We start from the raw sequence: 20,804 nt of genomic DNA on the forward strand, positions 1-20,804 counted from the left end.
CACTGGAGCCCAGCTACATGCTTTGATCATGCCCCTGGAAGATCGCGAGTCATACACAACGATTGCCGATTCTTATGATGGAAACGGCACCACTTGCTCAGAGCCGAGTGCAACACTATGTCGCGCTTGTTAGGTAGAACTCCCCGACATCCGGGGCACAAGCTTCCATTTGTCAAGGGTGGTTTGAGTGGGATCTGATCCGTTTCCTGGTCGGGTGACTTCAACGTAACAGTTCAATCACACAATTCTTGTCTCAGCGTCCTTAGCGATCAGCTCAACTCCACTTGTGTCGTCGCTCGTACCTTGCTGGAGTCGTCCGGTAGGACTTTTGTGACCCCGACTGCCAATAGACTATCACTATTGCAGATCGGATGTGAAAAGATACAATGATCATTGATCCTCCGAGGCACAATTTCCTGTAGCCAGCTTTCGAATCCTAAGACCAAATCTGCAAAAAAGCATCGCTGGACAGTTCTGCTTTTAAATTTGCATCTCTGCTTGTGTCTTGATTGATTTTTTGGCTACTTAAGGTCTAAACTTGGTAAATCTTAAAGTAATAGTTGTTCAAAGATGTTTTAAGACGTGATCTCCCGAGTGTTTCTGGTGAACAAGAGGCAACCCTCTGAAAACTAGCAATTGCGGCCTCGATGCCAGTAAGTAGAGATTGTTCAAGTTCACGGCTAAATTATGCCATCTCAAGTTGAGTCAGTCTTGTGCCAGGATGCTATTGCTTTTAACTAACAACGCAGGGGAAATTGGCTGCAAAATCATGATGGCAAATCTGGAATAAATGGGCTCTCCTCATGTTTCACGTCGCATTTGTTGCGAAGTTTTGCGATCCGGGCGATACTCCCTTGCTAACCAAGCGGTAATCAGCTATGTCTTGGAACGAACGTTCTGTATTGCAATTGTGACCGGCCAGCATCATATCTCGAACTTCAGACCAATGTACTTCTAATGTATACTAGAGTAGTGGAGAAGGTAGGACCAGTACCTAAGGAGACACTTACTTACTCGCCAGATAGGTTCTTTGTTACCTTTGCAGTAAATGTCAGATTCAGCATTCACTTTCTGTGTGTTCAAAGTGTGTAAGTGTTGATATTTGCAGGACCATCATGGCGCAGCGCCACGAGTATCTATCTGGATTCTGAGATGTACCTTGACACGTTCTATGATCATTCAGTCAGACTCACTCTGCCCAATCGACTATGACCATCTCAGTCACCCGAAAATTCATGTACTCTTCGGCATTTCACTTTGCCTTAACAGCTGCAGCCACACTTGGGGCACCAATTCTTGGACCATCCGCAGGGATCCCCCATACCGCAATCAGAACCCGCAACACATGTCTTCCAGGGGCCAGAGCCGTCGCCGAGCGCTGTCCAGCACCACCAACCAGCACCATTCTCGCCACACTGCTTCCAGCAGTATCCTTTGTCGCAACCCTTCTGGTTCTTGGCACAGGCCAGGGTGCCAACTCCATTAGCATTGGAGCCGGGTCGGCCAAGGCTTGGGTGATCGGAGCAAAGTCGAACGAGGGCCGGGTCCGAGCCTTCGGGAAGCTCGAAAACACCCAGAGAGCCGCAGATGGCAGCAGCATCCGCACCAGACTCGAGGTCGGCCCAAGTCATGTTGGCAGCGGCGGACCGGATAGCCAGGTCGACACCATCGCGGGCAGAGAGACTTTGCGACTGTGAGACGCCGGCAACACCAGCCTCGACAGCGAGGAAGGCTCCAAGGGAGACAAGAGCAGAAAGTTGGAACTTCATTTTGTTGAATATAAGGTAAGTTGGTGTTGTGAGACCAAAGTTTGAACAATCTTTGACTTGTGTTGTGGCCGTTTTGGTGCCTGCTGATCAGGTTACTGAGGCTTCTGAGCTGATCTGCCTTGCGAATGTTTGCAGAAAAGGGGATGACTATACGCCCTCTTTATAGTCGAGTTATCAACAACCTGTATCGCCGCTGCATCACGAAGGATGCATCGCATCACGTGCCCCTAAAGAGTCCTCGTTCATAACGTCGCTTAAGGACCTGCAGCTTGTCTCACACTAAGACCTCAAAGGATCGTTATTGCTCCCCATCATCCCCAGATCTTCAAGGATCGACCCGAGCCGCTTTCGCCCGGGTAGTGTGGCATGACAGGGGCTTCGAGATGCAGGTACAGGGGGTCTTTCGTGGAATCGTGGAAAGGCGAACTCAAATTAGTACAGGGGTCTTTCACGAAAAAAGAAGTAAGTATGATCGGTCTACACTACTCGCATGATGCATACTGCCCACTGACAGTGGCAAAAGGAAATATAGCGCCTCTGCCCGCTCTCTTGTCCCTCTCACTTTTCCATTCTTCTAAGTAAAAGGAGGTAAATCTGTTCTCACTGCTCGAACATCGCAGGCCAACGAGATATCCAGTAGTATCTTCACCAGTATAGGCTCATAGTTGAGTGCTTTGGCTACTACTAGTTGGCGACAGCTCAGATACCTACCTAGGTAGGTATGTGGAGACAATGCATCTTTACTCAGGCGCCGGAATAAGTGGGGAGAAGGTACAGCGCGGTCAATCGGCACCATAGACTTTCCACCACATCCTCAGAGTAAATACGAGCTGACTGCATTTCGATCGTCGGCCTGGGCTGCTTTGCCGGACGCGTGCATAAGAAGAGTTGAAATTTGAATCATAATAAACTGGGCTTTACTTGGCGCACCAATGGTTTGCTTCTACGATCCCAAATTCTCACTACTTGATTTGCTAGGGTCTGGGCAAGAGTCTAAGGAATAGTCTGACTAAAGCAAACAATTTGACAAAGATAATAGTCGTTGTCCATGCACTTGTCACATCCAGTAGCTAGCCATGCGTAAGAGACGTCGGTTAAGAGACATCAGTTCATCCTTGCGCGACTTTGTCCTCGGCTACATGCCACCTTCTTAATGCAGCCAGTCTTGGCACATGAACAAAAGCGCCCGGCATTACCCGGGGGCGTTAGTCAGCCACGTCAAGCGCAAAACTCCCCCTACTCACGTAGGGGGCGAAAAAACGGGGTTTCCACGTAAAAAAGGGGGTTTCTAGCTAGTCGCGTAAAAGTTACGTTTTTCTTGTTTTATTACTAAAAAACGTCTTTTTTAAGATTATACTATAACTTAAAACTATATTTTTTTTAATTACTTCTTTTGATCCTAGTTACTAGGATATCTTATTAAAGTAATACTAACTTAATACCTATTAAATAAGCTATATAGGTATTATATACTATATAATATTAAACTTTCTACCTTAGTTACTCTAATAAACCTCTATCTATAATATTATTAATCTAAGTTATTACTAAGGGCTATAAAATATCTTATATAGTAATAAGGAAGTATCTAAAAGCTCTTTAGATTAATTATAATATCTCTATACTACTTAAAGAGGGTAATTAGCTGAAATTATTAATAGAAGCTAAAGATTTAGCCTTAGTAGTATTTATTATATAATTTAATACTATTAGCTTCTTAGCTACCCTACTTATTATTAAAGAGATAGCTAATACTTTTTAAACTAATTAGGGTTTAAACTCTATTTTAGAATACTTTATAAGGTTCTAAAAAGCTAATTACTTAGAGTTCTAAAAAAGATTAAAGATTAAACCTATTAAAATTTACTAGAAGGGTATTAAGTTTAACTTAATACTAATATAAGACTTCTTTAATTAGTATAAAGTTATAGCTTAAGATTATAAATTTAAGCTTTCTGAGATTTAGAATATTAATAAGTCTAGTTACTATATTAGCTACCTTAATAGCTATATATATATTATTTTATTTTAAAGATAGTAAAAGTAGAATAAATTATATAAAGTTATTAATCTAGTTAATAGAGAGTTATATATTCTAGTTAATAATAATAATATTATTAGAGATATTATTCTAGTTTACTTTATCTTTAAGATATAGCTAATTATTATTTAAGCTAATTATAATATTAATAAAAATATCTACTTTATATAGTCTCTAACTACTTTCTCTAATTAAGAGATTATAATAGATTATATTAAGTATTTTAATATATATTTATTTAAGAAGTTAGTGAAGTTTTAGTAACTTAGGTATATTATAGAGTTATAGTTTAGTATTAATATATATAGAGGCTATTCTAATTAGCTTAGGATATATAATATAATACTAAGTATTTATATTAAGTTATATAGAGATATATTTTAGGAAGAAGTTAATATAAAGCTATATTAGTTACTCTTTTTAGATAACTTCTCTAAGTATATTAGCTTAGAGCTTATAAAATACTATATTAACTTTAATATTATTATTAGGTTTTTTCCCCTTTATACTATATATCTATTTTAGTTTATAGATATAGAGGTTTTCTAGCTATTTAAGAAGGTTTACTAGATAGTACTATAAGAGGCTATATAAAGTAGTACCTTTATATTTATATATAGAGATTTTATTAGTAACTTTTACTAGATAATAGATATTATATTTATATACCTAAATATTATAGTAAGGTTTAAAAAGTTAGGTATCTAGTTAATTAGAGATAATATAATCCTCTCTTAATTAGTTAAATATATATAGTTAGCCTAAGTTAATATATTTAGCTACCTCTTCTATTACTTACTAGATAATAATAGGTTTAAGAGGGCTATACTATAAGTTAATATTATTAAATAATATTATAGTATTAAATAGAGCTCCCCTACTTAGAGAGGTTATAAAGTAATAAAGTTTATAATTTTAGAGGGTAATCTATATTATAAGAGAGGCTAGGAGTATATTATTAACTAAAACACTTAGATAGAGTTATAGTAATATAAGTAGTAGACTTAGTAAGGCGTTAAATTATAGTATTTATTTATAATAAGTATAATATTTATAGAGATTATATAGTAATAAGAGATATAGGTTATTAAGGCTACTAAGAAGGAGGTTAAGTAGTAATATATTATATTAAAAAAGGAGGCTAAGAGGTAGGAGAAGGAAGTATAAGTAGAGTATATAGCTATAAAGTACTAACTAATTAATAGGTATATAAAATAACTGAATTTTAAATAATAGCTTACTTATATTAGTAAGATTAATAACTATATACTATTTAATATAAAAGATTTATAATAGTATAAGCTACTTAAGCCTAAGTAGTAGATTAATCTTAACTTTATACTACTACTAAAAGAGACTTTAGATACTATTAAGTATTATATAAGGCCTCTTAGTTACTTTAATATTAGAGAGATACTAGCTATAAGAGGGTATTATATTAATAATAGTAACTTAGATATCTATAATAATATTAATAACCTTATTAAAGAGGATAGTAATAATACTACTTTAAGTGTTAATTTAGTTAATAACTTTAGAGTTAATAATAATATTATTAATACTAATAAGTTTAAGTTACTATTATTACTAGTACTAGCCTTACTAGCTATACTAGTATTAGTAGTAGTATACTAAGTGCCCTACTTTACTCTATAAGAGGGTTTAATATACTTCTATATTAATAATATTATAGAGAGTAACCTTCTAATAACACCTCTATTAATATAGGTAATAAAGAAATAGAAATATATTATTAATAATATAGAAAGTAATAATATAGTTATTTTCTATAACTTATTAATACTTATATAAGATATATAGATATTATATATATAGCTAGATAGCTCTACTTAAGAGTAATATAATAATACTACTTTTATTACTATATAATATAGTTAAGGCTAAAAATTATATTACGAAAAGTTATTAATTTAGTAGGTTAATATTAAAAAATACTACTTTTAGTGATGTGGGTAGAAACCCCCTTTTTTGTGTAGAAACCCTGTTTTTTCGCCCCCTACGTGAGTAGGGGGTCTAGCGTTAGCCCGCGCCGCTTAGACCCCCAGGTAGCGAGCAAATTTCAGACTTCACAAAACACATAGGAAGGAAAGTGGTCTGTTCAGAGAGTAGGTTATCAGGCGTTTAGATGGTTGGTGAGCACGGAAATTACTCAGTACCTAAGCATCGCATGCAGTTACCCGACTGTTAATAACACACCTCTTGTCGACGCAGCCATACGATATCCTGTTCTTAGGGGCGCGGAGCAAGACAAACGGAGATGGCCAATCTCCTCGAATGAATAGAAGAAATGTAGGTCATTGGGTGGTTTTACTGAGAGTGCTCACTATCTTCAAACCTTACTACTAAGTCTGTCTTCTCGCACTCGCTGGCTTATCTACGAGAATTCGATCGAAATCTCGAATTTTCGAATGAGCATGATCGTGTGTGGTGGCTTCAGGTTGGGAACATGACCTCCTGGCGGAAGCGTCAATGAAGATCCATGGATAGGTGAGACCCAGAGGCTCCACTCACTCGCTGACATGTTGCTCAGCCGTTAACTATGAAAGAATATGCAAGGAATAGTCTTTCTTCATACTAAGGGAGGCTAAGCTCGTACGGAACAGCTCGGAACTTACCGCGTGGTCTTTTAGTGACAATTACTACCAAAGTTCAATACCTCTGTGAAATACGCTTTACAGAGCAAAACGTATTTTCTTTTCTTTCTTATTTTTCTCGATGTCCATGGTAACCGACGCGTCGAGTAAATCCATTGTAAAGGTTCCTGATCTAGACACATTGTATGGAAATTTTCCACGTGCGAGAACATCTCGTTGTGTGTTTGAGATTGTGTCACCAGGCGCCGGGCAGGTCTCTTGAAAGTAGAGCCCCTTCTTTTCTGATAACGACGCCGAGCGGCCCAATGGCCAACTAATCCTGAAAGGGTACAGTGGATATAACTGTGACAGATTTCTTCCTACTTTGACCTCAAATTCCATGCACATATTGAGTGTGGCTTGACCAATCCTTCAACTTGGGGGGCTGTCAACCCATGCAAAACACAGTCACGTGGGTCGTGCTTACGCTGTTTCCTGCAACAGCAGGTCTGCTGCCAGCATTTCGTCAACCGCGCAAGGAATAGCTCAAACAAAAACAACATTCGGCAGGTCAATTGATATCTTTGACAACTCGTTGAACTTCAGAATGACTCGCGACTCCCAGACACAATCCGCATTCGTTAGCCGTCTGCCGCGTGAGGTTCGCGATGCTGTCTACTTCCAAATGTGGCACTCATGCGGTCTTCGCCAGCATATTCTATGGCATGGCGCCGCAGAGGACAAGCATTTCTGTCAATGGTCGTGGACTACGGAGTACCAGGTCGAGGACGAACTACAACGCGACATTGAGAAGATGAGAGACCAGCTCGGAGTCTCGCTGGGCCAGGAGATAGTGCGAGACCGGCATGACAACGCCCCACGGTACTGCAGACGACTACAGTCTCCATGGATGAATCATTGGCTCTGCGGCGAGCGCGCATTCGAAAAGCACGGTATTTCAGCTATCCGTGGATCCAGCACCACGACGATCGTTTGCTGGAAAACAGAGAGGAAGGTTACGCCTCATCGACCGTGGGCAACCGCATACATTCCCATGCTATTGTCGTGCAAGGTCATGTAGGTGGCGACCCGTCATCATATGACTCCTGGCCATACCTGAATACTTACAACTTCAGCTCTACTGAGTGCCTTCAATCCATATACGAGTCGACAACGTTCATATTCACCGATCTGGCGACAGTCCAAATGTTCTTTGGCGCCTGCGCCATGCACCCAGCGATGAAGACGGCTAAGACGGGGGTAACGCCCCCGGCGTTCTTCAAACATGCCCGAAACTTGGAGCTGTCTCTGAGTCCGGACTTCCCGGCGCTGCTGATGTGTGCTAATTACGATCTCCCTGGTATCCCTCGTCGCCACGACGTCCACGACTTCCACTGGCTGCGGTTCGACAAGTTCAAGAATTTACAAAACGTTTACATATGGATTGCAGCGCGATCCCTTACTTGCGGCATTGAAGCTAACAGTAGCTTCTACGGCATTAAGGAGTTCAACGTCCAGGGGTTGAAAGACATGTTATACTCATTCAAGACTATCGAATCCGTCACGCTGAGTACACCGTTGAGCCAAAGGATCGGCCCTCAAGAGGGCTATGTGGATATCGGTACAGCGCCCGGTGTGCGACTTTACAAACGGGGCTCGGGAGACAAGTTTCATCCATTTCTGACATTGATAGAGCTGGGTTGCGTGTTTGATGGACTCATTTATACCCACCCCACAGAGTGAGTATTGTCCTTTCTCTTCCTAATCTCACGTACTCACGAGGAATGTTTCAGGGAAGTTCAACTTGCACGCAGAGATGGCACTTATGAAGTAATGAAGGATGTATGATCGTGGCTGCACTGTAGCTTCCTGAGGGCAGAGGACAGCTTGATTGATGCGTTGCGCGGAGAAGTGCCGAAGCGAACCAGGTGATTTGAATAAAGATCCTAGGGGCATGTAAGCAAGACTGCTTTACCGGCCTCGGGACTATCGCTTTCATGTAGCGGGAGTAACCATGGCCTGTGATATTTCGTGGCGCGTTTCTAAATAGACTTGGAAAACGTATCCTGGTGAGTCTTGAAGAAATTGTGAACTTGGAGCCTGTTAGGCCGGCGCTTAATAGTAGAAATTGAAGTCGTGCAGAGGAGAATGAGCTATCTATTTCAGACTCCGATTCAATTATGCGCTTGGCTTCCCACGCACCCAACATCAATTCGAAAGAGCAGGCGACATGCTGACCTTTTTCCAAGCTGCCACTGAACAAGGCTGATTGGCAGTTATGGCGGCTGGAGTTCTTGGCAATTTAAATCGGTAAGCTGACACTCAATTAGACATGGGGACCAACTGCGTCGGAGTGTACCTCGGACAGGCCTACAATGCAATTGGCCAGGCCTTATCCGTGCTGCCTTCATGAAGATGCGAACCCCTGGACAAGTGCGGCCCTATTTGGGATTACGGCGCGCAAAGCATTCAGGATGCTGCTGCTACAGGGCGCAGTCCCTGGGTAACAACAAAAAGAGACATATCCTTGATCAGTGGGTTATTCAACTGCATGTGCGCTTCTAGAGGGAACATATTCGGCCGAAATATTACATCCTCTCGAGGCCAAGGTAACATCTACTTGATGCGTGCCTCTAGGCTTCGGGCGATAATTGACAAGCAAGGATGAAGACCCGCTCGTGAACGAAATTAGAATATGGGAATAGTTCTCGGTGGCTCAACTTGATTGCGGTCTATCATGGCCTATCCTGATCCGTTAACATATGAATATATAAAGGAAACTCTCGATAGCAGTCATTGGACATTCTCACCAAAACCACAAGCTATCGTACTTGAAATCATTAATCATTTCTCACTTCTCCTTTTGTCCAGGCTTCTGTACTGCGTCATTGCGAAAGGATGAGGGCATTCGCGTATTTGCCATTACTCGGCAGTCTGCTCTTTGCCACCACCAGCGCTCTCCAGACATCCGAAATATGTCGCAGAGATGAGAAATTGGGTCAAGTTTTACAACGCCATGGCCAAGGATAGCACATGCGTCATCTACATTGACAAAACCGTCAAGAACGACGGCCTGACCCCTTGTAGGACGTTCTGCAAGGAAAAGGGCTAGCCAGAAGACAGGATCGGGGTGAGTAATTTCCGCTCAAGGTTTTGAGGAATGATCTGGCCTCGCGAATGTCGCTAATCATGTCAATGAAATATAGTGCCACTCTGACCATATCCCCAACGGAGAAGGGCCGTATCCCCGAGACCCTGGCGGTTACAAAATGTTCCCGTGCGACTGTTTCTGTGCCGAAGAGTTCAAGAGATTGACCCAGTCGCCGAGGCGTTCATCACTCCAGTCATCGAGGGCCTGGCCAAGCTCGACGAGATCATCTGCGGTGTATTCGTTCAGGCCGTCGTCGAGAGCATCAACACCGGTTTCGCCCTCGTCCCAGGCGCCGATCAGGCCGCAGCCTCAGCACGGGCAGCGACGAAGGCAGCCGTCGAGGGCGCCAAGTCGTTCGTGGAGAACTCGCTAAACTCGTCCGACTTCTTCGACGGCCGGGTTAAGAAGAGCTGCGGCATCGACAAGATCGAGCTTGACTACGACAGCACTTTCAACTCGCTGGTCAACCCCTACTTCTCCTGCTGCTCATCCTGTTCACTCCAAATTCACTTTAGAGATCACTTCACCGTTGCAAACCATTTCAAAATTTCTAAATTGAATAGCTAGGGGAGCCAATTGCATTGTACGAGATGGCGGCTCGCCAACAAGATACACCCTTATTCCCCACCTTCTCAGTTTTGATTATGCTCTGGCACATCGAATATGACTCTGACGGAGACATTTACGAGGGCCAGGATGGACTGGGCTAGAGAAACCTCTATGGCGAATCCATGGGGTAAATGAAAAGGCCGATGGACTAAATGTTGTGTAAAACCAATCCATAATCACTGTACTGTAACATAGAAGTCGTATCTCAGACTACCCGCGTCCCTGTAGCCATCAGCTCCTCCGTTGTTGCCTGAATGTCGACACCGGTTAGCAGGAGTTGCGAAGAAAACCCGACGATTGTAATAAGACTCACAGCTCTTGTAATTAGCCCTGATGAGGCTCGCGCATGTGACACCAGCATCACCCTCGATCGGAGAGTCCAGATTCTGTTCAGCCACGCTAGTCTCGCATCCATCGATCCACGAGATCTTGTAGTTCTGGTGGTAATCGGCCCCAGGACCAACAGGGTGCCAGTAGACCTCCTTGTCTCCTGCATTCATTGTTTTGCCAGCTGCAAACAATCTGCAGCCATTTGAAGACCATCCGTCTTGCTGGCCGTCGTGCACGTCGTACTGGCTGTGATTGTCGTGGCAGACCCTCGCCCAGGGTCGGCGCAGGCGGAGCCTCTTCCAGCTTCTCAACCTTCCATGTGAACTTGCCGTAGCCGACATCGACGGAACCATTATAGAACATGCGGTCGCCCGCCGAGCCGTGGTTCGTACCGCCTGCGCATTATCTGTCAGCTCAGATAGGTGTCTCGGGATCTTGGACACTTACAGTTACTCTTGACAAGCTCCGTGTATGCGTTGCGGCAAAAGTCCTCTTTGGGGACAACACAGTCGCGATTCCCGGGCTTGTATGACATGTAGAACTTGTAGTCCAGATAGTTGTCGGAGTTTTCAGGAGGTGATCTCGTGAAGAGAGAACGTTTTGATTGTCCAGCTTCTCCCTCCACCTTGGCCAGCTTGACTATTGGGATCCTGTCGCCATTGATGTCGTAGGCTGTGGCGGCATCAGTCACCTCTTTAGTGAGGTCTTTCATGACCTCTTCACGAGAGACGGGATGCAGCCAGGAATCCTCCTGTGGACACTCGCCCAATGGACGGATTGCTTTCTAAATCACTCACGGCGAACATGCTGCATGAGGTATGTCCAAAGTCCATCATTATCTCTGGTCTGGGCATGATTCTGACAGCTTTTTTCAGTTGTTTCACCTATTATACTTCGGGAATATGCTTGATGCTCCAAATGCGTATGGGTGGATGAACAACGTCAAAAACAACGATCGCGAAAACCCGGACTTGTATGCTATTATCGGTGCGGTTATCTAGTTAATGAGGAGGGACGATCAGAAGTACGCAGCCTCGGCAGAAGGCGAAGTTTCCCCTATCTCTTGATAAATGATGCGGGGAGCTTTTGCATCCATTCGTGGACTCTGAAGAAGCACTGTGTGGGATAAAGGCAGCTGTAGGTTTGCAGCCTGGACTACAGGATATGCGAGACAATTCGGAGAAAAAAGATTTCTAGTTTCTAGACTGTTCGAAGTTTTGCCCATCAGGCTGATCAGCACTGATTGATGCCCCATTATGTGCTATATGCAAGTATGACTTCCAAATCCATCAATAAGAATCGGTTTCCAGAGCCTCGGCAATCTTTGCCCATAGTCCCTTGCGCAGCACACCTCCTAACCAAACATTGCCGTCCGCATCTCTGCCTACCACATTGGAGGCATTTCGGAGGCTGAGTCCTTTGGAGATTGTATCGCCCAAGATAAAGGATGGCTTCCCCAATCGACCAGAACGCGTAACCGAGTCAGCCCCCTTTTTGACCACTGCCGCGGAGAAATCTGCTTCGAAGAACTTCGCCTTTGACCAGTTGGAGACTGTAACCATCTGCATGCCACCGTCACCATACAGGGGGAAACCAATGGCCTTCTGGGCGGCAATTCGGGCTTCGAGCTGCTCTCTGCTACCCTGGTCCATTATGGCCTTGCGAACGGCCCAGGCCGTGTAGCTCAGCGGATGGGTGAGAATATCCTTCGCCGATGAGATTGCCAATACTGCGGTAACCGCATTTCCAACGTAGGCCCTGTCTGGTGGGAGGTAGTCGTCGGCTAGGGCAGATCGCATTCCAAAAGCGTTCATGATAACGATGGTCTGATTTGACGTCTTAGGCAGGTGCCGGATAAACATGCGAGTGATGAAAGCGGACACAACATCGCCTTCACTGGCAAAAGCTGTGGCACTGCCGTCATGTTGAGCCACAACCTCCTGATTTACCAATGACTTCAACTTCTTCAAGTATGCGGCAGGCATACAGACTATCTTTGTCTCTTCTTCCCGATAGTATATGGTTTCCCAGATCTGGCGTAGAACGAACCATGCCATCTGCCACTTGGACAGCAGCTTGTTGGCCAACACGTACTCTTCTTTCGGCTTCGTTCCAAGGTCTGCCAGAGGGTCCTCGTCAAAGCCATGGAACGGCTTGATGTCGTTTTCACGCCCATGTAGCATTGATGTCCATGCTGTGATCAGCTCTTGGCGTCCCAGGGCGTCGAACAAAGTATGCAGCCAGTTAAGAGATACGAGCGTGGCGTTGTTGAACGATACGATATGCAGAGCAAGTTGCGGCCTGTCGTGGTAGATATAGTCATCCAAACTCTTTGGTCCGTTGTAGGCATGCGTAAACTCCAGGAAATCGTTGGAATCCCCGACGACGGCTGGCTTTAAGCTGGCTTTTGGTAACCTTGAAGCTAGAGGGTGCTCTTCGATGTCCACGTCATACGTGACGTGAGAGTACGCGATGGCTGGCCTCTTTGGACCATACTCAGCAGGTATATGGTACTCTAGCTTTTTATTCGCCTGAGAATTGTTCAGCGACCGCGTAAGATTTAGTGGACAAGAGTCTCAAATCGCATGCATCGTACATTGAGTCTCAACCGTGCTCCCAGCTTGCGCCAACCATCGCGTTCAAGGAGTCTCTCTAGAGAAACTCTCAATTTGTCGGGATCGAGAACGTCGTCGAAGCGCATCATGAACAACATGACGATGCTTTTATTTACAAAATTGTCATCGCCGGCGCTCAGCGGGACAATAGTGTCCGTCGGGACAATGCTGGGGACCTGCGGCCTTCTGAGGAACGAAAGCATAGCGAAAACCTCGGGCAAATCGCGATGAATTTGAAATAGACACGGAAAGCTGATCGTGGGCTGTTTGTTTTTTCCTTTACTTTTTGCTGCTGATAAGGTATTTAAGCGCGCTCCCACCTGCATCCCGCCGCTTGTGGCCAGGTCAACACTCAGTGGAGCCGTACCCATACCATCTTGCGTCTTGGCATGTCTGTGTCCAATCGCGAAGTCTATTTCAGTCAAGGAACAAGTCCAACAAAATGCTAACCGAGCGGAATCTTCTTCGAAGGAATCTGTACAGTTTCTCTTCTGGAGGACTATGTCTCTGCACTCACTAGATTGGACAGATGATTTGGTGATTTCGACGGGAGGTCCCCTTGTTTTATTAATGGCCTGATCGACAGCTTCACATCTCCAGCTTTGTCTTTTCACATTCCAATCACCAAAAGCACTTGGTATCAGGCAGGTCAACGTTGTTGTTGGCAGTGTAAAATTCACCGAATGCAAAATGGTAATCTTCCGAGGAAATTGCAGAGCGGCCTTGTGGGTGGGGCGGGTCTCAATGAATCCGACATGGATAACAAAAGATCAATTAGGGGAGGAGTCATAGGCAACGAGAATTACGAGTTGCCCGAATTGGAAACTAGTGATTGGATTCTGAACATAACACAAATCGGGAAATACAAAGCTCAGCAGACCTCACCGCAGCGTATGCGAAACCATGCGGTGGTCTACTACCTGTGGCACAAATGCACACCAAACCTGAAGACCATCACACGTTGACATTTATTTCATCATAGCCTGAACACTTGAGAATGCCGTTGTTTGGAGCGAGTAAATCTTTGTAAGCCGGATAAGGTCAGCAACATAGGGAGCGCACCAGTCTTGGCTCGGAGATCTCGGAGAATCCAAATCGGAGATATGAGACCACGGTCGGTCAAGATCTCCGTGGCATTGCAAGCGAACCAAGCTGTTCATCATCTCACCGGTGGCTGTCCATTGACCAGCCAGCCGGATACAAGCGACAGAACTTCCGCTGGTAAATCGAACGGCGCAAGGTGACCAGAATCAAAGATCTCAGCGTAGGTTAGACTGTCGTATGACTTCCATCGACCAACATATTTCGAGTCGTGGTACCAAGGCAGATATTCCCGAAACCGAAAGAACGGATGACCGTTCCATTCCAAGCCTTCGTTAACAAGCCTTCTCATACCTGCTGCGTTGCAATACAGGTCTTTATCGCCAACGTAAACGAGAACTCGAACTCCCTGGAAAGTGACGAGGTTCAGCGTCAGCAAGCACACAGTGGCAAAGCGTTGCATGTATTGATTGCATGCATCGCAGTAATGGAGCTGCACTGAGAGTAACCTACCGAGTTGAGAAGAAAGTTGACGTATTCCGCACTCGACTTCCATAAATCTCCGATTTCCTCCCACAGGTTAAGGACATCAAAAGAGACCCCATAGAATGGGGCCTCGTCCGGTACCCCGAGAGCTTTCTTAACGATGCTGCTGTTTAGGTACTTATCAATGTGAGCCATTTCCGGGTAACAGCCCAAAGGATCGTCACCGCATGTGCGGCGCCAGTCATACGGGTTACGATGCATCTCGTTAATCGCAACCTCGGCCATTTCGGAGCACAGCTTCTGTGCGCTTTTGCACTCGGACGAGGTCCAGCCTTTCGTCTCACACACCCTGAGATTCTTCTCACACCATAGAGCTCTCGGAGCCCATTCAAGACATTGTGATGTGTTGAAAAGTCCGTCGGGGCCAGAGCACAATGCCTCGAAGGTTCCAGGGTTCTGCACGGGCTGACGAACTAGACCATTGCCGATCATTACACCCTTAAGATTGATGTGCTGGATACTTTCAAGCACCCCGCGAGACAATGGACGTTGTGCAAGATCTTCTTCCCTGCCTGCATCGGTGTTCTTGCTCGCTTGGTTGCACAGAATCTCCGATGCCAAAGCCGGTACCCAAGAGCCTCCGTACGACTCTCCTGCGATATAAAAATCGACATCTCTCAGGAGAGGGAAGGCAGTGAGAAACTGATTCAAGAAAGTGTGCATAGCTCGCGATGCCTCTGTCAAGCCTTGCGGCACTCTTGAGCCGCTTGAGAACCCGACGCTGATCGGCTGGCTAGGAAGTTGAATAATCAGTACCAAATTTTCCCAGGCCCATGAAATTCTGCAAGATCGATGCTGTATACGTACTCCACGAAGAGAACGGTGGCATTCTTGTTCCATCCAAACTCATTTTCGATCGTATAACCTCCCTCAGGAGCTATTCGGCAGGGGCCTAACTCCATAAGGTTTCCATAGCCTGTAGAAGAAGCACCAGGGCCTCTGTCATTTGACGAACCATGAGCAAAGCGATTCGGTGGAAGCAGCATGGTGAAGCAGTGGCATACCCTGTCATCCATAGAATAAGCGGATCCGATGACGGATCATTCTTGGAATCGAAAAGCCAGAAGAACATGTGGCTTTCATCATCGCCTATGTTGGAGTCGATGAATCCCGAGACGCCCGGGGTGGAACTGTTGCAGACTTGAGAGGTCTCGTTGCTGAGACGAATTGAAAATGATGGCGTGCCTTGGGTTGCGGCAAAGTTAGATTTCGTTGGGAGCAGCGTGGGCTTCGGTGGGATGACGCTGCTGGCCGTAGCACAAGACAGCATCAGAATGGATAGTTCCACCGAACGGAATAAGCTTCGGCTGATCGGAGTTGCTTCCAAGACACACATTTCTCCGTCTTGTTCTCAGATTGGATCTGATGGAGTGAGGCCATATGTTCGAAGACTTCTCTCTCCTTAAGCTGTTGTATCATCAAACCCTGGGGATATTACCTGGGGGCGTTAGTCAGCCTACGTTAAGCGCAAAACTCCCCCTACTTATATAGGGGGCGAAAAAACAGGGTTTCCACGTAAAAAAGGGGGTTTCTAGCTAGTTATATAAAAGTTATATTTTTCTCATTTTACTACTAAAAAATGTCTTTTTTAAGATTATACTATAACCTAAAACTATACTTTTTTTAATTATTTCTTTTAATCTTAGTTATTAAGATACCTCACTAGAATAATACTAACTTAATACTTATTAAATAAGTTATATAAGTATTATATACTATATAATATTAAGTTTTCTACTTTAGTTACTCTAGTAAGTCTCTATCTATAGTATTATTAATCTAAGCTATTACTAAGGGTTATAAAGTATCCTATATAGTAATAAAGAAATATCTAAAAGTTCTCTAGGTTAGTTATAATATCTCTATACTACCTAAAAAAGGTAACTAACTAAAGTTATTAATAAAAGCTAAAGATTTAGCTTTAGTAGTATTTATTATATAGCTTAATACTATTAATTTCTTAGTTATTTTACTTATTATTAAAAAAATAGCTAATACCTTTTAAACTAATTAAGGTTTAAGTTTTATTTTAGAGTATTTTATAAGGTTCTAAAAAGCTAATTACCTAGAGTTCTAAAAGAGATTAAGGATTAAACTTATTAAAGTTTATTAAAAAGGTACTAAGTTTAACTTAATATTAATATAGGACTTCTTTAATTAATATAAAGCTATAATTTAAGATTATAAACTTAAGCTTTTTAAGATCTAAAATATTAATAAGTCTAATTACTATATTAGCTACTTTAGTAGCTATATATATATTATTTTACTCTAAAGATAATAAAAATAGAATAAACTATATAAAGTTATTAATTTAGCTAATAGAGAGTTATATACTTTAGTTAGTAGTAGTAATACTATTAGAGATACTATCTTAGTTTATTTTATCTTTAAGATATAGCTAATTACTATTTAAACTAATTATAATATTAATAAAGGTATCTATTTTATATAGTCTCTAACTACTTTCTCTAATTAAAAAATTATAATAAATTATATTAAGTACTTTAATATATACTTATTTAAGAAGTTAGTAAAGTTTTANTCTAATAACTTAGGTATACTATAGAGTTATAATTTAGTATTAATATATATAGAAGCTACTCTAATTAGTTTAAGATATATAGTATAATACTAAGTATTTATACTAAGTTATATAGAGATATACTTTAAAAAGAAGCTAATATAAAGCTATATTAGTTACTCTTTCTAGATAGTTTCTCTAAATATATTAACTTAAAATTTATAAAATACTATATTAATTTTAATATTATTATTAGGTTTTTTCCCCTTTATACTATATATCTACTTTAGTTTATAGATATAGAGGTCTTCTAGTTATTTAAAAAGGCCTACTAAATAATATTATAAGAGGCTATATAAAGTAGTACCTTTATATTTATATATAGAGACTTTATTAATAGCTTTTACTAGATAATAAATACTATATTTATATACCTAAATATTATAGTAAAGTTTAAAAAGTTAGGTATCTAGCTAATTAGAGATAATATAATCCTCTCTTAATTAGTTAAATATATATAGTTAGTTTAAATTAATATACTTAGTTACTTCCTCTATTACTTATTAGATAATAATAAGTTTAAGAGGGCTATACTATAAACTAATACTATTAAGTAATATTATAATACTAAATAGAGCTCCCTTATTTAGAGGGGTTATAAAATAATAAAGTTTATAATCTTAGAGGGTAATCTATACTATAAGAGAGGTTAAGAGTATATTATTAACTAAAATACCTAAATAGAGTTATAGTAATATAAGTAGCAGACTTAGTAAGGCGTTAAACTATAGTACTTATTATTAATATATAATATTCTTTTATAATAATAATAATAATATAAGAATAATAATAACGCTTAACTTACTTTAATATTCTATATAAAATAAATAAATAAAGTTTAAGGTATAAAACCTTATATAAAAATACTCTATTTATTATAACTTATAACTATAATATTAATTATATAATATATATAGTTACGTAAGTACTTTATATAATTAGTAGTTTAGTAGGTTATATTTCAGATTATCTTTCCCCTTACCTTTCCCTACTAGAGGAGGAAACCTACTAACTATATAAGTAATAATAACTAGAGTTATTACAATATATCAATTCCCTTATTATTATCTATANTATATAATTAAATACCTATAAATACTTAAAATTATTACCTTTTATTATAATATAAGCCTATCTATAACCTTATACTATATAAGTATATATACTATATCTCTAAATATATTTATACCTATATTAATAAGTTATAAGCTTAGTTTAGAGATAACCTCTATTCCTTCTACTTCTTTACCTCTCCCCTACCTACCTATAAAACCCTACCTCTACTTAAGGGTTATATATACTAAAAATTAATCCTTTAAACGCTTTTCTATCTATATTATTTATATAGAAACTAATATACTAGCTAGATTAGTAGTTTAGTTCTATAAAATATACCTCTTATAAATCTATATAACTAATCTTATATAAATTAACTATACCTCTATTAATCCTTCCTTAAATAAATAGTCTCTTATTACTACTTTATTTAATCTATATTTTTTAGATTATCTCTTTAAACTATCCTCTAGTTTACTCCTAATCTAATTTAGACTGATACTTATAGTATAATAGACTTCCTCTTAATTAATCTACTATATAGGATATATATCTCCTTAATTTAATAGAAGTTTAGTTAAAAAAGATATTAATTAAAGAGAAGGAATAAAAACTACTCTTTTTATTAATTAAACCTTAACCCTCTAGGTTTATAATTATTATAACTTTACTATAAGAACTACTATATTATATATATAATAGCTCTTTANAACTTAATTATAAGAACTACTATACTATATATATAATAGCTTTTTAGTTATATAACCTTATTATTATTTAACTTTTATAAAACTTATAATTACGTATTATATAGTAATAAAGTAATAATAACTAATCCTAAGGTTTAATTCCCTAAACTTATAAGCTCTAAAAACTATAAAGTATAAGCTATATATATAAAAACCTTACTATATAGTAAAGATATTACTATAAACTTTATTAAGCTTATATCTAAAGATAATTTAGATAAAAACTATAAAACTTTAAGTTATATATAGTTATTCTATAATAATAGTCCACTTAAGGTTATAAAAGATAATAAAAACAATTATATAACTTAAAATTATTTAAAATCCTTATATAAGTTTATAAGTTTTATAAATAAGTTTTTAACCTATAAAGAGTTCTTTAATACCTCCTTAGATAACTTTAAATCTATAGAAGATTATATAAATAAAATAAAAGAACTTATAGATAACTTATTTTATAATAAGCTTAAACTACTAAATTAAGTAGTTATTACTTATATACTTAATAGTCTAAATAAGACTTATAAGGCTTTTATAACCTCTATAACTTAGTCTCTTAGGACTAACTCTTCTACCTATAACTTAAACTCTTTATATACTAATCTTATAGATAAATATAAGAGAAAAGGAGGTAAAGAAGTAGTTAATAATACTACTACTAAGGGTAATAANAATAAAAATAAAAAATAAAATAAAAACTAGGAAAATAATAAAAAGAAAGATAAAAATAAGATAAGTAAAAAACCTTAGAAAAAATAGAAAGGTTTATACTATAAAAATTATAAGAAAATAAACTATACTAAAGAAAACTATACTTTTCTATATTCTAAAAAAGTATTTAGCTAGTAGAAAAAGCCTTCTATTAGTACTACTAATACTAAAGATAAAGAAAAAGAAGTAGTTAATATAACTACTATAGATAATATTACCCCCTATATATCTATTAATAATCCTAAAAATCCTATAGATTTAATAGATTTATCTTCTGATAAAGAAGAAGAAGATATTCTCTTTAAGAATATAAGCTATACTACTCCTAATAATATAAATAATAATACTAATAATCCTTCCTTAGGTTATTTAATTAACTAATCTTTTATTAAGGAAAAAGGAAAAGTAAGGAGTTATAATAATAAGAATAAAAAAACAGTTAATTTTTATATTAATACTATAGCTACTATTTATNTAATAACTATAACCTTATAAAAAATCCTATAAAAATAAATAAAATAATAAAATAGGGAGAAGTAAAGACTCTTACTTCTACTATAAAAGGTGATTTAATAATATATCCTAATAATAATAATAATATAATATTAAAAGATATTTATTATATACTTAAACTAAGCATTAATCTACTTAGTTAATTTAAGCTAGATTCTTTAGGTATTACTTCTATTATATAGAAATAACCTATTTTATATAATATTAATAAAGATTATATTATTACTATAGAGGTAAAACGAAATAACTTATATTTCTTCTAATTTCCTATTAATAATAATAATAACTATATATATAATACTACAAATAATAATAATATAAATAATAATAATAATAGCCTCTAACTATAGCATGAACGTCTAGGATATATATATATATAAAGCCTTTTAAAATTAAAGGATAATACTATTATAAATATAAATAATAATAATAATAATAATAAATTATAGCTCTATAAAGCCTATTATTAAGGTAAATTTATAACTAAGGCTAGTA

At 39.2% G+C, this 20,804-nt stretch overlaps 5 protein-coding genes across 5 annotated transcripts; 2 read left to right on the forward strand and 3 right to left on the reverse strand.

The window, feature by feature from the left end:
• Nucleotides 1-1,262: 1,262 nt before the first annotated feature.
• Nucleotides 1,263-1,769, reverse strand: GCG54_00005587 (uncharacterized protein; the record flags this gene model as incomplete). The annotated part of the gene is made up of 1 exon (XM_045405608.1): nucleotides 1,263-1,769. The coding sequence occupies one exon, from the start codon at nucleotides 1,767-1,769 to the stop codon at nucleotides 1,263-1,265; it is 507 nt and encodes a 168-aa protein (XP_045260589.1).
• Nucleotides 1,770-7,011: 5,242 nt separating this feature from the next.
• GCG54_00005588 (uncharacterized protein) lies at nucleotides 7,012-8,147 on the forward strand (the record flags this gene model as incomplete). The annotated part of the gene is made up of 2 exons (XM_045405609.1): nucleotides 7,012-7,257; nucleotides 7,296-8,147. The coding sequence occupies 2 exons, from the start codon at nucleotides 7,012-7,014 to the stop codon at nucleotides 8,145-8,147; spliced, it is 1,098 nt and encodes a 365-aa protein (XP_045260590.1).
• Nucleotides 8,148-9,420: 1,273 nt separating this feature from the next.
• Nucleotides 9,421-10,122, forward strand: GCG54_00005589 (uncharacterized protein; the record flags this gene model as incomplete). Its single annotated transcript, XM_045405610.1, has 4 exons — nucleotides 9,421-9,487; nucleotides 9,524-9,534; nucleotides 9,611-9,681; nucleotides 9,705-10,122. 4 exons carry the CDS (start codon nucleotides 9,421-9,423, stop codon nucleotides 10,120-10,122), a joined length of 567 nt encoding a protein of 188 aa, XP_045260591.1.
• A 1,661-nt stretch (nucleotides 10,123-11,783) lies between these two features.
• On the reverse strand, nucleotides 11,784-13,485 carry GCG54_00005590 (Transcriptional regulator sdnM; the record flags this gene model as incomplete). Its single annotated transcript, XM_045405611.1, has 3 exons — nucleotides 11,784-13,025; nucleotides 13,091-13,321; nucleotides 13,483-13,485. The coding sequence occupies 3 exons, from the start codon at nucleotides 13,483-13,485 to the stop codon at nucleotides 11,784-11,786; spliced, it is 1,476 nt and encodes a 491-aa protein (XP_045260592.1).
• Nucleotides 13,486-14,268: 783 nt separating this feature from the next.
• Nucleotides 14,269-16,032, reverse strand: GCG54_00005591 (Carboxypeptidase Y; the record flags this gene model as incomplete). The annotated part of the gene is made up of 4 exons (XM_045405612.1): nucleotides 14,269-14,559; nucleotides 14,664-15,429; nucleotides 15,504-15,635; nucleotides 15,701-16,032. The coding sequence occupies 4 exons, from the start codon at nucleotides 16,030-16,032 to the stop codon at nucleotides 14,269-14,271; spliced, it is 1,521 nt and encodes a 506-aa protein (XP_045260593.1).
• Between the last annotated feature and the right edge of the window lie 4,772 nt (nucleotides 16,033-20,804).

This window comes from Colletotrichum gloeosporioides (assembly GCF_011800055.1).
Source record: "Colletotrichum gloeosporioides strain Lc1 chromosome Unknown consensus_67, whole genome shotgun sequence".
Taxonomy (NCBI): domain Eukaryota; kingdom Fungi; phylum Ascomycota; class Sordariomycetes; order Glomerellales; family Glomerellaceae; genus Colletotrichum; species Colletotrichum gloeosporioides.